At 39.2% G+C, this 13,867-nt stretch overlaps 1 protein-coding gene across 1 annotated transcript in view; it reads left to right on the plus strand.

Moving 5' to 3' along the window:
- Positions 1-13,867, plus strand: part of LOC149313404 (uncharacterized) — a 218,591-nt gene that overhangs the window by 175,877 nt on the left and 28,847 nt on the right. The window contains exons 37-41 of the mRNA XM_089519047.1: positions 2,428-2,535; positions 3,359-3,466; positions 7,668-7,739; positions 7,960-8,085; positions 12,746-12,862. Coding sequence (XP_089375173.1) covers positions 2,428-2,535; positions 3,359-3,466; positions 7,668-7,739; positions 7,960-8,085; positions 12,746-12,862 — 531 coding nt within the window. The remainder of the gene's footprint in view (positions 1-2,427; positions 2,536-3,358; positions 3,467-7,667; positions 7,740-7,959; positions 8,086-12,745; positions 12,863-13,867) is intronic.

The following is a 13,867-nucleotide window of genomic DNA, read 5'->3' on the forward strand; positions in this document are numbered from 1 at the left end:
TTAATAAAAGTTAAATTTCATTGATATGCTTTAAAATATTTGTGTGTTCATTAGTAAAACCTCATCTATCAAGCTAAGCATCATTCCACAAACTGGCCTGAATTTGGGAGCGTAAGAGTGCCTTTCGCTTTCACTAACATATTCAATATACATTTGTCATAAAAAGTATTTGAGGACTCTAGATTACATAATTGATATATTGAGTCCATTTATCCATCAAAGCTGGGCTCCATATTATAAATCTCAATTTCTCCAGAAAGTAAAATCATATAATCCTGTCAACCCAAAGCTATTTCTAGCATGGGAGCTAGGCACAGTGAGGCAATTCAGTCTTTATGTAGAGGCTGAGAGTTGTCATCCAAAGACAAACATGGAAGGCCAAAAGTTGATGAAATTTCAATAATCTACTTTATTATTTGCCCAATTTGTTTGAAGATTTCTTTTCATTATTTTGAAATATGTGTAGAAGACCACCATATATGCATATATGTACATTGTTCAGTACAGTACATTCAACATTTGCCTTAAAAGTTTTTATTAATAAACTCCAAACAGACTGGAGTGTATTATTCATAGACTCATAGAATCGTAGAGTTGGAAGAGACCACAAGGGCCATCCAGTCCAACCCCTGCCATGCAGGAAATCACAATCAAAGCATCCCCAACAGATGGCCATCCAGCCTCTGCTTAAAGACCTCCAAGGAAGAAGACTCCACTACACTCCGAGGGAGTTTGTTCCACTGTCAAACAGCCCTTACTGTCAGGAGGTTCCTCCTAATGTTGAGCTGGAATCTCTTTTCCTGCAGCTTGCATCCATTGCTCTGGGTCCTATTCTCTGGAGCAGCAGAAAACAAGCTTGTTCCCTCCTCAATATCATATGACATCCCTTCAAATATTTAAACAGGGCTGTCATATCACCTCTTAACCTTCTTTTCTCCAGGCTAAACATCCCCAGCTCCAAAAGTCGTTCCTCATAGGACATGGTTTCCAGACCCTTCACCATTTTAGTCACTCTCCTTTGGACACGCTCCAGTTTCTCAATGTCCTTTTTGAATTGTGGTGCCCAGACCTGGACATAATATTCCAGGTGGGGCCTGACCAAAGCAGAATATAGTGGCACTATGACTTCTCTTGATCTAGACACTGTACTTTTACTGATGCAGCCTAAAATTGCATTGGCCTTTTTAGCTGCTGCATCATTCTGTTAATTTGTGGTCTACTTGGACTCCTAGATCCCTTTCACACGTAGTCTCATTCAGCCAGGTGTCGCCCATCCTATATCTGTTCATTTCATTTTTCCACCTTAAGTGCAGTACCTTACATTTCACCATGTAGAATTTCATTTTGTTAGCTTTGGCCCAGCTTTCTAGTCTATTCAAGTCATTTTGAATTTTGATCCTGTCCTCTGGGGTATTAGCTATTTCACCTAATTTAGTGTCATCTGCAAATTTGATGAGTATGCCCCCAATTCTGTCATCCAAGTCATTGATAAAGATGTTGAATAACACTGGACCCAAGACAAGAGCCCTGTGGGACCCCACTGGTCACTTCTCTCCAGGATGAAAAGTATTATTATTATTATTATTATTATTATTATTATTATTATTATTATTATCCTGCTTTCCCCCAAAATTGGGACTCAAAACAGCTGATAATATAAAAGAATATAATTAAAAATATACAGAAGTAAGCATTAAAATAGATTTAAACTGTTACAGTATTAAAACACATCATTCATTAAAAAAATAAAACACAGTTTAAAAAGATAAAAGCACTTAAAACTGTACAATTAAACAATACTACATCCCCAGCCCACTGTTGTTGGCATTTCCAACACACATTTGAATTTCCTTGATATATTTTAGACAACCTTTTCTGGTGCCATATATCAGCGATACATCATTTTATAAAGAAATCTCTTTCAGATTGTAAGAATCTCCTGTTTATTCAATGGGTGAAGGATCAAGGCATTGTCCAAAAGTGGAACTGATTGAAAAGTAGTTCTTTCCTTAGCTTGCAAGACTGAATTTCCTTATATATCTAATTAATATCTAACTAATATTCATGTTAGGTAGCTAGTGTGGTATAGTGGTTTGAGTGTTGGACTAGAGCACTCGGAGACCAGGGTTCAAATCCCTGCTAAGCCATGGGAACCCCCGGATGACCTTTGTCAACTCACGCTCTCTCAGCTTCAGAAGAAGGCAAGGGCAAACTCTCTCTGAATAAATTCTGCCAAGAAAACGTCAAGCCTTAGGGGTTGCCATAAGTAAGAAATGACTTGAAGGCACACAACAACACATTCATGTTAAAATATGAAAACTTTAGGAATATATAAATTGCCAGCTAAAGCAGAGAGTGACAGAGTGAGCCTTCCTATGATCCAATGTGCTAGTGACTGAGAAAATGATGTTCTGTTATTTTTTGCAGGCTTGAAAGGAGCCATCGGCGAAAAAGGTGAAGCTGGTGATCCAGGTCCTTTTGGCAGTGAGGGTACAAAGGGCTTGCCAGGCTCACCTGGTTTAAGAGGGCAAGGAGGTGATTTTTCTTTTTCTTTTTAAAAGGTATTTGTATGTAAAAACGTACATAACAAAACAAAGGGAAATAGTAGCAGTAGTATTTATGAAGCACAGTTTACTTACCTACAGCTACAGTGAACGCTTGTTATACGCTGGGGTTTGGTTCCAAGATCCCCTGTGGATAACAAAATCTGTGGATGCTTAAGTCCCATTAAATATAATGACATAGCAAAATGGTGTTTGATTTTGAATGTTTGCCTAGTACGTTTAATACTGTTTTGCACTCTTATGACGTTATAAACTAAGTAAAGAGGAAGTTTTCGTTGTTTCGGTGAGTACTCTATTTATTATTACATTATCTGTAGAAATAGCTATCATTAATATTACACACACAGTATTATATAAGTACAACACAAATATGCATAAACTTTGTTGTGTGAGGAACTGAGCAGTTGATCTTTGTTAGCTATCACCCAGACTGATCTAGCTTCATCCAGCCATGGATTCTGCTCTTCCATACAATCATAGTACACATGATAAAGAATCTAACTAGATTCAAGAAGACAAAATGGCTACTTTTTACCATCACTGCTATAACATTATAGTGGGTGTAGGGAATACATGAGATAAGTGTGTGACATAATGCTTCACAGACAGTTCAGTCTTAATTACCCATTATAATTAATTGATTAAGGTTAGTCCAATCCTTTTTCAATTCAGCCACCCAGAAGGTTTGGAGTTGTTCACAAGAAACTCTTGCAATAAGTACAGGTTTGCACTATTTGATTATTAAAGTAACAACATAGTGAATGCCTAGTAATGACTACATATTTGTTCCACAGGATTCCCAGGGCAGACTGGGGAACGAGGCTCACCAGGAGACCCAGGTATTCCTGGATCATCAGGTGAAAAGGGAAATTCTGGGCAGATTGGGTTCCCAGGAGAAAAAGGTAAATCACAATGTTTTATTGTATCCTGTACTGTTTTGTCCTGTCCTGTCCTGTCCTGCCTTGTTTACAATAAATGCTAAAAATATTTTAAAGTTGTTTTGGCGCTCAAGTCCTTACAGCTAAATTACATGTTACTACAGAAATGCATGAATTGATTGCTTTCTCTTTAGATTTTTTTTTCTAATAACCACGTCAGCAGAGGGAATCACATTAATGACATCAGGGAAGTAGAGGTTACCTGTTTCACGCTATATTCCCCAGTGATCCACCCTGCCTTGTTTACAAGAACATGGGCATGGGGGTGTAGAAATTGCTTGGTGTTAGGTGAAGACTGGGAGCCATGGTACCTGTTTGACTATGCTACCTGTTTATCTAGCCAGTGATAGATGGAGATGGAGGCTACATGCCTAACACCGCAACTACTACATATATTCATGTGTAAGTCTAGAGATTTTAGTCAAAAATTGACCCCAATAAACCTGAGTTGACTTATCCACGGGCCAATGTAACTACTGTACTTTAATTCTTATTAAAAAGGAACCATCCCCTGGTTGCAGCACTGACCCCTTTCTGTTACCTCATCCATCCAGCCTTTAGCATAAGCACAAACAGTTATGCCTGCTGGAATTTTGTAAGTTCTTTTGCATTGTTTCCTTTGCTTCATCTTTTAGATCCTTTGTTACATGGCCTTAAGTTTTTACCCTGGACTTATCCACGGGGCATATTAAAACCCATCATTTTGGCCCCAAAACCTGACCTCGACTTATACATAAGGTCGACTTATAGTTGAGTATATTCAGTAACTAAAAGACAGATCACCTCTTAGGCCTCTAGGTTCTTCCTTTTTGTTCCTTCTGATCACAAATATCTGGAAAGCAAAATCTGGCATCCTATTGGTACGCCCTTAAATGAGATAGACTAAGAACTTCTAGAAATCAAGAAGTGTTTCATAGATGCACTATAGTAATATAATGCTAAGGAAAATGTGTTTAAATCAAAGGAGAAGAAAGATTTTTTTCATATGTATTAGAATTAAAAGGAATGCCATTTGAGGGTGGGAATAAAATGTTGTGGCTGGTGATGGGAATTGCCAGAAAATTCAAGAATAACAGAAACATTGTTTGAGTTTGTTTTGTTTTGTTTTTAAAACAAAACGAGAAGTTATTGTTATGTGCCTTAAAGTTGTTTCCATCATATGGTAACCTTAAGGCAAACATGTCACAGGATTTTCTGGGGCTGAAAGAGTATGACTCGCCCAGGATCACCCAGTCGCTTTCTACGACTGAGTGGGTAATCGAACCTTGGTCTCCAAGGTCAACTGCAACACATTTTCACCATGGGGGAGCCCAATCACAAAATAATTTGCTTTTAAAGGCCTATTAAAAGCCTCTCTGGTGGTTCATGAATAATGCAACAGAGGTTCAGAGAGTGGCCCAACTTCCAAATTAGTGGTGTGTGAAGGTCAGAGACAGAGATAGGATTAAGGAGAGAAATACGCCAGCTGAGAGAAACAAAGTAAAAGGCTTTATTACATGAACTCCATGGAAAGACAGCTGTTGTGTAGGGTACTAAATATTCTAGGAGCCAGCTGAAGGAGGACTGACAGTAAGGTAACTGTTGAAAAAAAATTCCTGCAGAGTATCCACAGAAGTTAGACTGGGTAGATAAAAGGGGAAGACATTCTGAGTCACTTAGCTGTTTAATTGTACTACTCCTCACCTCTTAGGGGCATTTTTGTGCTAATCACTGCTGAATTTCTAACAAAAACTATTGGTTAAGAATGACATAGGAGATTTTTAAATGGGGATGGGATAGACATGGGATTGCTCCCCCATCTTTATCCCATCCTTAACCCATTGGTGACTGTGATGGTGTGAAAGGCTTTCAAATTGTAGTGCCAATCCTGCCATTAACCTGTCATTAAAGTAGCATTGCATTAACGCGATCTTCCGTTAATGCAAAATGCCAGCCAATGTTGCTTTAATGGCAGGTTAATGCTAAGATAATGACAGGATCTGTGCAACTTCATCTGAAAACCTTTCACGTGATTGCCACCATTCGCACTTCCTGGACGGGATAAGCGCGAATCCCATCTGAAAGTCCTTCCCACGATCACACAGAAGGACAGGAACATGATGGGACAGGGATGAGACGTCCCCCATGTGATAATCTCCAAAGATTGGAGCCTAAAAAAGTCAGCCAACAAGTAAGTCATCTGAATTTCAACTGTGAGCTAAAGCTGTAATGTTCAGTTCAAATGTTTTAAATTGCTGCATCTTAATAAATAAAAAATGAAAAATATGGAAAAGTATTAAATCCAACTTAGTAGAATGGAACAAAAAACAACTTTTCCCTCCTAGGTAGAATTGCTACTATTCAAATGTCATTCCTACCAAAAATGTTATTTTTATTTCAGTCATTACCCATCTTAACTAATAAATCTCAATTTAAAAGCTGGAAACAAGATTTATCAAAATTCATCTGGCAGGGCAAAAAGCCCAGAATCAAATATACAGTGATGCAGGATAGAAAACAGAAGGGTGGATTAGGAATTCCCAACCTGGAAATATATTACAAAACCTGTGCTATGTCATGGATTAAAGATTGGATTATGCTTGAAAACAGAAAGATAACCACACTGGAAGGTGCTGGAATGAAACAGGGATGGCATACCTATTTATTTTATTAACCACCAAATGTGGATAAGGAATTTAACCGGCACTCTATTAGGAAAACGTTATATAAGACCTGGAGCCAATATAAAAAGTTCTTTCTATTCTAAAATACCTAGATGGGTTTCTACACAGGAAGCCTTTCATAAAAAAAGAGCATCCACGTAATACCTACTGGATTAAATATGCAGATTTATTAACTACAGTGAAAGGAGATCTTAAAATTAAAACCAGAGAACAATTAATGCAAGAAGGGAAAGCGATAGGCTGGCTTCAATACCTTCAAATAATTCAACAATGATATGAAAGAGGTTGGAATAGAATCGGAATGGCAATCTTTTGACAAGATTTTATTAGGAGGGGGGAAAGGATTCATAAAAAAATGTATAAACAACTTTTAGATATTGAAATGGAAGAAGAAACTGTTAAGGAAAGCATGGTTAAGTGGATGAGGAATATAGGACACTCAATTACATTAACAACGTGGGAGCAATCTTGGAAAACTAACCAGAAATTTACAAAAGGAAACACGTTGAAAGAGAATTATATAAAGGTATTTCATAGGTGCTACATAACTCCAGCTAGATTATCTCGAATAAATCCACATTATGATAACAAATGCTGGAAGTGTAAGGAGAAGGTTGGAACCTATTTCCACCTGTGGTGGCAATGTGACCTAGTAAAGCAATATTGGATTGTAATACATAAGAAGATGCAAGAAGTACTAAATATAAAATTTCCCCTTTTTCCTGAAATATTTTTGCTTAATATATTAGACATAATACAACTAAAAATGACATCAGGTATGACAAGTCTAATCCTGTATATGATAACAGCTGCCCGCATCTCCCTAGCAAGAAATTGGAGATCCAAGACACTGCCATCTTTAGATGAATGGATCACAAGAATATATGACTACTACATAATGGACAGACTGACTATGATATCAGCAAAAAGAACAATGCAAGAACATGAAAATAAATGGAAAAATATAACAAAATTATGGCAACTAAGTTAGATGGTCCTAAATAAGGAACTATTAGCAAAAATACTAATTACTAATTTGATTAATAATACATTGGCAAGTGTTAAGCTATTTATGGAAGATCAGAACAATGTAACTTCTTTTTTTATTTGTATATTTTTTGTGTGCATTTTTGTTATTTTTACTTTTCTCTTTTTTCTTTTCATGCTTTGTATGTATATAAGAAAATCTCAATAAAAATTATTTAAAAAATGAAGTTACAGTGATTAAAAGTCTCTTAATTTTTTACTTTTAATCTTGCGTTATAAACTACACGTGGCACCAGAGAACCATGCCATACCAGCATGCCATAATAGCAGGCTTCTAATGCATACTGCAGAATAGATGCAAGGTTCTCATGTGGTGACAAATGCTAGGCAAATTGCACACTATTTTTTTTAATCTTTTGTTGACACCTTTATATAGGAAGATATTTTCGATAAAATAGTTTAACAAATATTTAGTAATGAATCTATGGATAACACAGTATGTGGTACTTTGGTAGGTATTCCTGGCATCAGAGGAATCCCTGGATTAGATGGTTTGCCAGGTACTAAAGGTTTCCCAGGATCACCAGGTATGTTTATATTGATTATATTGGCTCTTACTAATTGATTATGTTCACTCTTACTGAGATGGACTGCCTTACATTGTGCACATTTGACTTTCATATCACAGTGGGTGTTGTCTAAACATTTCTGAAGCTGGCAGGCAATGCCTTCCATACTAGAATGTGTGAAAGAAAGAATGCTCCCATCCTCATCTTCTTTCTCATCATTTTCTTTATTGTGCAATAGGACCAGATGGATATGGCCTCCCAGGTTTCCCAGGCATTTGGGGTGACAAAGGTACAGTTGGAGAACCAAGCCCTGTTGAGGGTAGTAGAGGACCTCCAGGTCAGAAAGGAGAAAGAGGAGATCCAGGTGAGTCTGTTACTCAGTTGTATTAGAAATAGCAACTTCATTGACATGTAGGAGCTGTGCACACTGGCCGTAAAGGCCATCCTGGGGATGGTGTCGGGCCGTAGCGTCTACATAACACATGCCCCTGCTCTGCCCCCAGGCCAGTGTGATGCTGCACGCCACTCCACATGGCGCTGCAGCTTTATGGCGCCCCTCTGCTGCTGCGTCAGCGTGACGCAGTGCCGAAGGAACACAGTAAAGCCACAGTGCCACAGCTATCGCTTCCTTTGCAGAGGGCAAAAAGGAGCCGCTCTTTGCGGCTCCTGTTTGCCCACTGCAAAAGTCAGGTTGGGGCTGTAGCGTGCGGTTGCCATGGCCCCAAACTGGCTGTAAAAGGGGCGGTCTGCACAGTCACATAGTTTTAGACATGATGCCACCATTTTTCCTTTTTTTTAAAAAAAAAAATCTATTAAAATTAAAATCCTCCTCAGATTACAAGTCTATAGGTAAACAAACAAGATAGTTCAGAATAACTAAATAAGGGACAAAATACAAACATGATACTAACCAGTACCAGTCAGATCAAGATGTGATTATTAAAGCTATTTCCTTCTCGTACATCTTATAGATATTACCTCTCCTGATTTTGATTAATGGTTGTGGAGTTTCTAATAGTTTCTCCATCAGTTGTTTGAAGATATAACATCTTTCCAAAGATCTTGGTGGTATTCTAGGGGTCCTGTTAAATATGTACCTGCATTTCTAAAATCAATATATGGATATCATTTCTCAGTAAAGGAATCTTAGGCCCCATTCTCACTGGCACTTTTGCGGTGGAAGGAACTGGGAAGCTTCGGTTTCTCCCTCCCCGAATCCCTCTGGAAGCAAGTGCTGACTACCAATTGGGTATTTTAACCCAAATGCCCTCTTGGAGAAATCGGCTGCTGTCAATCAACTTTCAGTTCCGCAATCGTCATAGGTGACGTTTCCAGCACTTATTGGGCAATTGGAAGTGTGCTCCCACCTTCCTTTTTTTTTAAAGAACCAGGCATCAGAATGCGCACATGTTGTCAAATTTAAAAACCTCTGTGTGTGTGTGTGTGTGTGTGTGTGTGCATACTGTTGGGGTTTGGGTCAGTGCAGGTTATGTTCTGCCCTTGGCCCCATTTTCAACCCCAAAATGCAAAATAATGCCATCTCTGCATCCTGTGTCCCCCCCTCAATGCCATCCCAGAATGCCTCATAACACATGCAATAATAAAAAATAAATAAATAAATAAATAAATAAATAATTCCTCACCTCAGAATGCCAGAAAAGGATGTGATGCCATGCATTCTTTGCTTTTCCTAGGCTACCCCTGAATTCCTTAGAGACAGTGGCAAAAGTGTGTATCAATTTGCCAAAGAGAAACGTTGTAATATTCGCACTGTAGCATTCATTCACAAAGGGAAAAAGCCCCTTGCAAAGTGCCCTTTGCAGCATTTCCCCTTTGCTGGAAGCGAGGAAAGAAAGGGAAAGTGAACAAGCAGCTAGCCACATTCTATCTAAATATATATCTACCTGAAGCAAAAAACATGCACATTTTTTGCCAAAAATAATTATAAAAATAAAAAGGGAAAGTTCTCTGCTGGAGAGCAGAGCCTTGGTTTGCTCTGGCCCTCTGACCTGCCCTGAATTGACCTTTCCTCCTGCTCACATTCTGTCTATATATCTATTGCAAAAAACTTGCGCATAGACTGTTAAAAATAATTTTAAAAAATAAAAATAAAAAAGGAAAGGCCCCTGCTGGAGAGCAGAGACTTGGCTTGCTGTGGCCCTCTGACCTGCCCTGAATTGACCACATCAGTCACCTCAATTCCCCCTTTTTGCCTCCTGTCAGATTCCCCTTTTTTGCATCCTCTCTGGCTCCTTCCTCCTCCTCCTCCTCCTCCTCCTCCTTCGCCCCGATGAGGGGAGGGAATGCCCTGCCCACCCCTCCCTCTGACCTAAATCCCTCCCCTGAACTTGCCCCAATCATGATCGGGGGCAAATTCATATTCAGTAGAACCTGTTTTTTTTTCAAAAGAGACGGCTTTTGCCCCAATTGCAAATGACCCGCGTTAAGGGGCATTTGACACGAAACACTTGTGCAAGTCTCTGATAAGCTTGTGGGAGATTTGGGGCCAATATGAACTTCATGTGAAAGAATCGATTTCTGATCTGGGGTAAAGTGTAGACTGAATGGCCCCTTAGTTTGTATCTCCTGTTGTTCTTCTTGTATTATCCAATAGTTTCTCAAGCAACCAAGTGTCCCAGATGTGGTTCCACCACTTTTCTAATGTTACATTGCCTGTTTTCCAAGAAAAACCTATTTCAAGTCAAGCCACTAATAGAAAAACATTATTAAATATTTGTGTTTCAAATGTTTGTTTTCATTTAGATATAAAGATAGCAATAATAGACCAGGGAAGAATTTTATCGTCTGTTTGATGATGGTAGAAATTAGTTTTAACAGGTTTTGCCAAAATTCATTAATAACTGGGCACTGCATCCATGTGTGGACATATGTGCCAGTTTGCTTACATCCACTCTAGCATTTAGAAATGAGTATTTTGACTATTTGTGAATTTCTAACTGTAGTGTAGTACCATTTATGTGTGATTTTAAAGCAGTTCCCCTTGCTGTTGCAGAACGTGATTTAAATGAAAGTAAATTCCATGTATGAATACAGTTCTCATCTGGTATTTCAATGTCTAAGTCTATTTCTCAATTTATTTTAGCACTAGTTTTATAAGCAGGGGGAGAACTGAGATATCAGCTCCCACCACGACCACTCTTAGTATACGTAAACTGCGGGTCGATCCTGTATCTGTGCGGAAACATTGTTATCCTTGATCAAGGGGTTCCCCTCCCCTCCATAACAGAGCAGCCCAGCAGTCTGTACAGGAGCAAAGAAAGAACAACTTTATTAATAGGATTCCAGCATTTATAAGCTTGCAAAGTGATGTTACAGATGACTAAAAATTCACGTGTACATTACTGAGATTTCCATGACTTCATTCATTGTACATGTCTACTCGGTGTTAGGTTTTAACAATCAACAATAGAGCATTCAATTTATTTTCCTTTAATCAGCCCAAATGTAACCATAAATGATACAATGATGTTTATCACACTATACTCTTATAGTGCTACTATTCCACTTTGACTGCTCTAGCTGCCTCCTATTGCATTCTGGGATTGGCAGTTTTAAGGAGGAGTATTTAGAATTCTCAGGTAGAGAACCCCTCCTTAAAACTGCCAATCCCAGAATGCAACAGGAGGCAGCTAGAGCAGTCAAAGTGGAATAGTAGCACTATAAGAGTATAGTGTGATAAACATCAATGAGTGGAGGGAGCCATAGTTCCTCCTAGCAGCTTCCCAGCAGCTTCAACAACAATATCGGTAACATGCCAGGCTGGCCAAGGTCAGTTCCCACTCTGACTCCCACCATCAACATGGGTGAACTCTCGTTTGCCAGTGATCATTAATTTTGGGCACTGAAATGTGAAAATGTCTTAATTATAGAAAATCACATCTTGAGAGCATCTAGTCTGACCTCAACTAAAAGGAACTTGGGCATCTTGGTTTGAACTGTTATATAAGTCATTGAATAACTCATGGGGTCTCAGGATTCAGCTTACAGTTTCATTGTGGTATCTCTGACCCAGTAAACAACTGGAGATAGCTGAGACTTGCCCTTTTGATTGCTGTGTACATATTTTTTTCAAACATTGTGGGAGATCTTGGAATTAGCCATTAATCTAGTTGTAAATGTGGACACTTGGAATAGGGATAACCAAGTCACTGTCATAGGTTCTCTGATCATTCTTCTTGTGTATTAGGGATTCCTTTGGTACATAAATATCAGATTGTGTAAATTCCCCCTTTTCTTCATTGTCTGAAAATAATATTGTATTGTAATAGTGTATAATAATAGTATTATAAAACAGAGGAAGGAAAAGACAAAGGACAGATGGGGAAGGTATTGGAGATAATACTTCTTTCCATTGGTGCCAAACAGTTAAGGAGGTCTGCAGCCAAGGATTGTCAATTTCTGCAATTCTCTTCTTTGATATATTATAGCAATAGCAATAGCAGCTTCATTTATATACTGCTTCATACCGCACTAAGCAGTCTCTAAGCAGTTTATAGCTGTAAGCTATTTGTCTCCAACAAGCTTCGTACTCATTTTAGCAACCTCAGAAGGATGTCAGGCTGAGTTGACCCTGAGCCCCTGACTGAGATTGTATTCACAACTTGTGGTTTGTGAGTGAGTGGCTGCAGTACTGGCACTTAAGCACTGTGCCACCAGGGCTCTGCTGCCAGAACAAACTACAGTGAAAACGGTGTCAAAATGGATTATTTCTGCAGTGCAGATGTAACAAAGGTAAGAAGCAGGCTTCTTATACATTCTAGATGACCTGGAATAAAAAGTAAGACATGCTTCTCCAGATAATAATTATCAAAGAAAGTCCATAGATCCTTGCAAGCCATTCTGTCATTAGAGATCAGACCTGTATTGTACCATCTTCCAGAGTAACATGGAAGCCTTCTGAAACACAGTGCTGGATAATCAGTCAAAAGGACATGGAAGTGTGCATTCACTCCACCCATCTGTGCCTCCATCTTCAGTAGTAAGTCTTATTTTTGAATTGACAGGAACTCGAGGCCCACCTGGTGCTCTTGGACCTGATGGAAGGCCAGGCCTTCCTAGTATTTCCAATATATCAGGAACATCTGGTGATGAGGGATCTCCAGGCTTGGATGGAGTACCAGGTAATACAACCCTGCTGTTGATACATTTTTCACTTGTGATATGTTGTCAACATTCCCACTTTAAAGCAATTATTAGGCAAGAATATTTATAAAGAGGAGAAAAGGATATGGATGAAAATTCCTTTAACAACTGACTAATATTACTGGGAATGGGGAGTATTGCAGTTGGTTATATTTATTGCAACATACAGTGCGCCCACGTTATACATGGGCGCGCTTTACGCAGACTTGAGCGTACGTGCTCAAGCTGCGGGGAGCGCACGGGGTGCAAGGGGCGGCACATCCCATTCAAATGAATGGGGCACGTGCCCGTGGCGCCCGGCACACTCCCATGCCACCACACACGAGCCCCATTCAAATGAACGGAACAGATCCCCCGCATAAGGCAAGGGCCCACTGTACTCAAAACCTCTTTGCAGTAAACAACATAGGCAAATACAGACAAGCTTGTGTTAACAAAGTCTCTGACAAAGCAGATGTTCTTTTTTGTTAACTGAGGTATATGCTTGTAGTTTTGAAGGACATAAAATTTTCCCCACAAAAATCTTTAGAACTTTCTAATCCGGAGCTTTAGTTCAATTAACATACATGCAAGAGGTGTTAGAGTGGACTTCTGGGTTGACAATGGCGCTGTAAATCTGCCTTCCACACCTAGCAGAGTGCAGGGAAGCACTGACTGTGGCTATTGCTGTTTAGCAACTGTGTAACCAATGGGAATTGTCTCCCAGGTATGGGAAACTCAGAGGTAAATCCAGCATGTGTCCATTGCCAGTTCTGGGCATTCCAGGATGCCTGTGTGTGCCACTGAGATGCGCGAAAAACTGGGGAACCAAAGGTTGGCATCACGCTCCACTGCAACCAGGCCTATTAACGGTGTCTGTTCAACTTTCTTAATCGCTCTGTAATATCATCTACAGTGAACTAATGATATTAAGGAATTTGCCAGTTTATTAGAAACACATATACTACAGATGAAAAGTGAGTAAAGATAAGAGAAACATATTT

Source organism: Sceloporus occidentalis, unplaced genomic scaffold (assembly GCF_023333645.1).
Source record: "Sceloporus occidentalis isolate IW3139 unplaced genomic scaffold, rSceOcc1.0.p SCAF_4, whole genome shotgun sequence".
Lineage (NCBI taxonomy): Eukaryota > Metazoa > Chordata > Lepidosauria > Squamata > Phrynosomatidae > Sceloporus > Sceloporus occidentalis.